Raw genomic sequence first — 4,079 nt, 5'->3', positions numbered from 1 at the left:
TGTTTGGATAATAATTTTAAAAATCATGTTTGAAAAAAAAACCATAGAAACACTTGATAGGTGATATTTATCATTGGTAATGATATGTGGTAAATAGTAAGTAAGAAAAGAAAAAAATTTCTCAAAAATTTTTAAAACAAAAAATATAAAATAAAAAAACAAAAACAACAAAACATGTAAAAGTTGTTTTGGTTTTTTAGTTTTTAAAAACATGTTACTCTTTTTTGCTTTTGAAAACAACTAGCACCACCTCTCCTGCACTCTGCATAGGAAGCATTCATTGCAATCTAATTTTTAATTATACATTAATATTTCTATGGGGCAAACAATTAATAAACAATTTTAGCAACACTTTTAATTAAACATAATGAACATACAGTGAGTGAATACATTAAGAAAACAATAAGTCATCTCAACAACCGGAATTTTGACACAATACAACAACATCAAGTTATAAGTTGCTAAATATCTCCTTATACACAATGTTTTTTTGTAGTCTTCTTACTCGTAGATGCACTTTTTGGAAGAACAATTTTCAAACCATCTATGCAATTGACTCTTGTTAGTGCTACATATAGTTGATCATGAGTGAACACAGGCTTCTATAAGTATACTCCAACATAACATAATGACTGATCTTGACTCTTATTGATGGTCATTGCAAAGGACAAAGTAATAAGGAATTGTCTTCTCTTCATCTTGAAAGGCCATTTACTTTCTGATAGGTTCATGTCCATTCGGTGAATTAAAACCTTTTGATTTGGTTTTGAACCATTCAACGTAATTGCCTCAATAACAGTCTTGCCTAGCTTTGTAATACAAAGTCGTGTACCATTACATAGTCCTTCCGCTTGATCTATATTCCTTAGCAACATAATTGGTGATCCAACTTTCAACATTAGCTTATGTGGTGGCAATCCAGAGCTACTAATGGTGTTCAGAAATTCAGTAGTGTATAGATTGTCAAAGCTGTCATTTTGATTCAAAGACTGGCATACTGAATCTGAACTAAAGAACTCATGGGCTTCACCGGGCAAAAGAGAGCACATGTATTGATTAATCTTGTCAATCATTTCGATTTTTAGTGCAAGTATTGCCCTATCATTGAAGTATTCATTGTTTGAAAGGTTTGCAATGACATCACCATAAATAACTGAGACAATACCTTCAATTGGATCTTCATAATCATTCACTAACAGTCCTTCAGGCATTTCAATGTCAGTAGTACCGTCGTATTTTCATTCATAGTTATTACCTTGTATTTAAAATAAAAAAGTTACAAATTAAAACAAATTACCAAACAGGTTTCTTTGTTTTTCTGTTTTTTAAAACAAAAAATTGTTTTTAAAATAAGAAACCAAACAAACCCTAAGTTTGTATCTAATCTATTTTTTTAAAACAAAATTGCATATAACTCCAAAACTACAAAGCTTGCATGATTACATGAATGGCCTCCCAAAAACTTTCTTTCTGTTTTCTAGCTTCGTCCTATTCTGATTCTGTCTTCACATGCCTTGCAAATATTTGAAAGTGGAGAATACAAAAACACGTTTATTACAATTCTACATTCTTTATACGTACATTCATATATTTATGCATATAGAGAGGGAAAGAGAATATAAAAAGCTAGCCATTTAAAATGATAAGGGTGTGAATAGAGATGTTGCCAATTTTGTCAAACTTAACTTTTTGACGGAATTACATCCCCCAAAGTTTATTAGCCAAAGCAATAACCAAACATGGAGAATAGTTTTATTACGGATAGAGTTTCAGTTCTTATCACCAATCTAGACCATCTAGATATAATCTGAATAGTTCAGATTTATGTTATTTATTTTAATATTTTTTAAAAAAATTATTTTAATGGTTACAAAAATTTAAAATAAAGACAATATCTTAACTGTCATTTTTTTAAAAAATAATTTAATTATTTAAAATCTATCAGTTAAAAGTTTTAAATATGAAATATTATGTTCAAATTGTATTTGAATGGGTAGATCACAACCCAGTCAACATTTCAGATATAATAAATTATAGAGCTTATAATAGCTTCCAAAATAATATACATACACAGATCATATATATATATATATATACATATATTCATCAAAATTAAAGTTCACAAAATGCCTCCACCTTCTTCCATCTTCAACCACTTTGCCCTTTTCTTTTGAAGAGGTTGCTCCTATATTTGGACATGGAAAAATGGGATGAGTTGGGAAATCTCGGTAACAAATCACATCTCAAATATAATATGCGCAAGGTTATCAACTAGTCAAACATATAAATACAAGCCATGACATAGAACAATGCCTTATAACCTTAACTTTTAAATGGCCCAACTACGTCATGTATATTTTCTACATAAAATGCTGGATGTTTGATGCTACCAAATATTAAGATGCACCGCAAGTGTACAGGTCACAAAAATAGATAGTGACAAATCAAGGTCGATCTCACAGAGAACCAGTTAACAGTGATTAGGCAATAAAAATTCTTGTTTCATAAGTTGAGAAAATCAGGATTTAATGAAATTAAGTGAAAAGAGATTAAAATAAAACAAAACAAAGCTTTCTCAAGATTACTAGAGCAAATATTAAATAGAATAACCTAGAGTTACTAATCCCTTGCTAGCTTCTCAAACCTTGTTTCATTGAATTGATTAGCCTTAATGTTAATTTTGTTAATCTAGAGTTCAATTAGCTACAAATGCCTGTCGGTCCACCTATAACCCTCTCTTAAATTACTTAGGGGTGTGCATGAGGCTCACATGCCCAATAAGCCTGCCCGAGCTTGTAAGAAAAACGCCCAACCCAGCCCAATAAAAAGTTGCCCAAGCAAAAATAGGCATCTTCAAGTCGGGCTGATTCACAGGTAGGGCAGGACAGCGGGCAGGGTATGCTGCTTGGCCTGCCCATTTGGCCCTACCCGAAAAAATATACAATTATATATATAAGATAATATTATTTTAGACAATGATCTCTTTTATTTTGGCAAAAAAATTAGGTAAAATTAGAAAAAAAATGAAAGAAACATAAAAATTATAATTATATAAAAGAGCTAAATATCAAAATATAAGATTCAGTATGCTAAATTATTCTAAGTCAAATTTTATTTTGTTTCTCTTACATCAATTTTTTAAAACAAAAAAAAAACCATCTTTCAAATTTTGTGCTTTCACATGATTATAAGAATCTGCCAACTATATGAATAAACTAAGAAATCAAACTATTGATTTAGCGTAATTATTAAATGTTCTAATTATTAAATATATATATTTTTTACCTCCCATAAGAAATCGAAAGCTGAAGAACAAGACTACATAGTCCTTATATATATATATATATATGAGTGATAGACTTATTCGTGATAATTTTTTTTCTTCTCACTTGTCTCAAAACACGATAATTGAATTTTTTTTTCCTACATATTATATAGGGCATGGTGTCATTAAGCTAGGCAGAAAAGCCTACCTTGCCCAACCTGCCCTTGCCCTGCCCAAAATGGTTAGGGTTTCTACTGAGCAGGGCCAGGTACGGGCTACAAAACGCAGCTTGCTCATCTTTTAGGTTGCTCATCTTCCGGGTTGGGTATCAGGCAAGGGCTTACCTTGTTCAGCCCTGCCTATGTGCAGCCCTAAAATTAATTATGTAATCTCACACACAATTACTAAGAGGCTAAACAATTTGGTCTCACTTGTCAACAATTATAGGGGGCAATTAGGTATATTTTTATCCTAATCACAAATTAAATTATCATCCAATCTCATATTACTTAATCTAAGAGCTTAATTAAAAACCTCCTTTGTCAAGAAAAATTTTAATTCTCAAATTCACAATTAACGGTGAAATTCACAAATAAAGAACAATATTAAGTAACCAAATTTTAACATTAAGTATTCCCAATTCAGTGAAAACAAAGGTCAACCTACTAACAAGTTCATAGTTCCCTGGGCTGTAAAGAAAATTAGCTACACATGAATATAATCAGTCTCAGCAACAATAAAATTCAGATTCAAAATTCATAACCGAAATTAAAGGAGGAAAAAAAAAAAAAACAGAACACTGCTAGTGGTCTCC

The 4,079-nt window shown here is 30.8% G+C and overlaps 1 protein-coding gene across 1 annotated transcript; it reads right to left on the bottom strand.

Annotated features, from left to right (window-relative positions):
* Positions 1-602: 602 nt before the first annotated feature.
* LOC114738301 (uncharacterized) lies at positions 603-1,211 on the bottom strand. Its single transcript, XM_028926341.1, has one exon. It carries the CDS (start codon positions 1,209-1,211, stop codon positions 603-605), a length of 609 nt encoding a protein of 202 aa, XP_028782174.1.
* Between the last annotated feature and the right edge of the window lie 2,868 nt (positions 1,212-4,079).

Source organism: Neltuma alba, unplaced genomic scaffold, assembly GCF_004799145.2.
Source record: "Neltuma alba isolate B1F8T4 unplaced genomic scaffold, ASM479914v2 tig00013571_pilon, whole genome shotgun sequence".
In the NCBI taxonomy this organism is placed as follows: Eukaryota; Viridiplantae; Streptophyta; class Magnoliopsida; order Fabales; family Fabaceae; genus Neltuma; species Neltuma alba.
The sequence above is the reverse complement of the archived record's forward strand: the minus strand, read 5'-3'. Positions and strand labels throughout refer to the sequence as shown.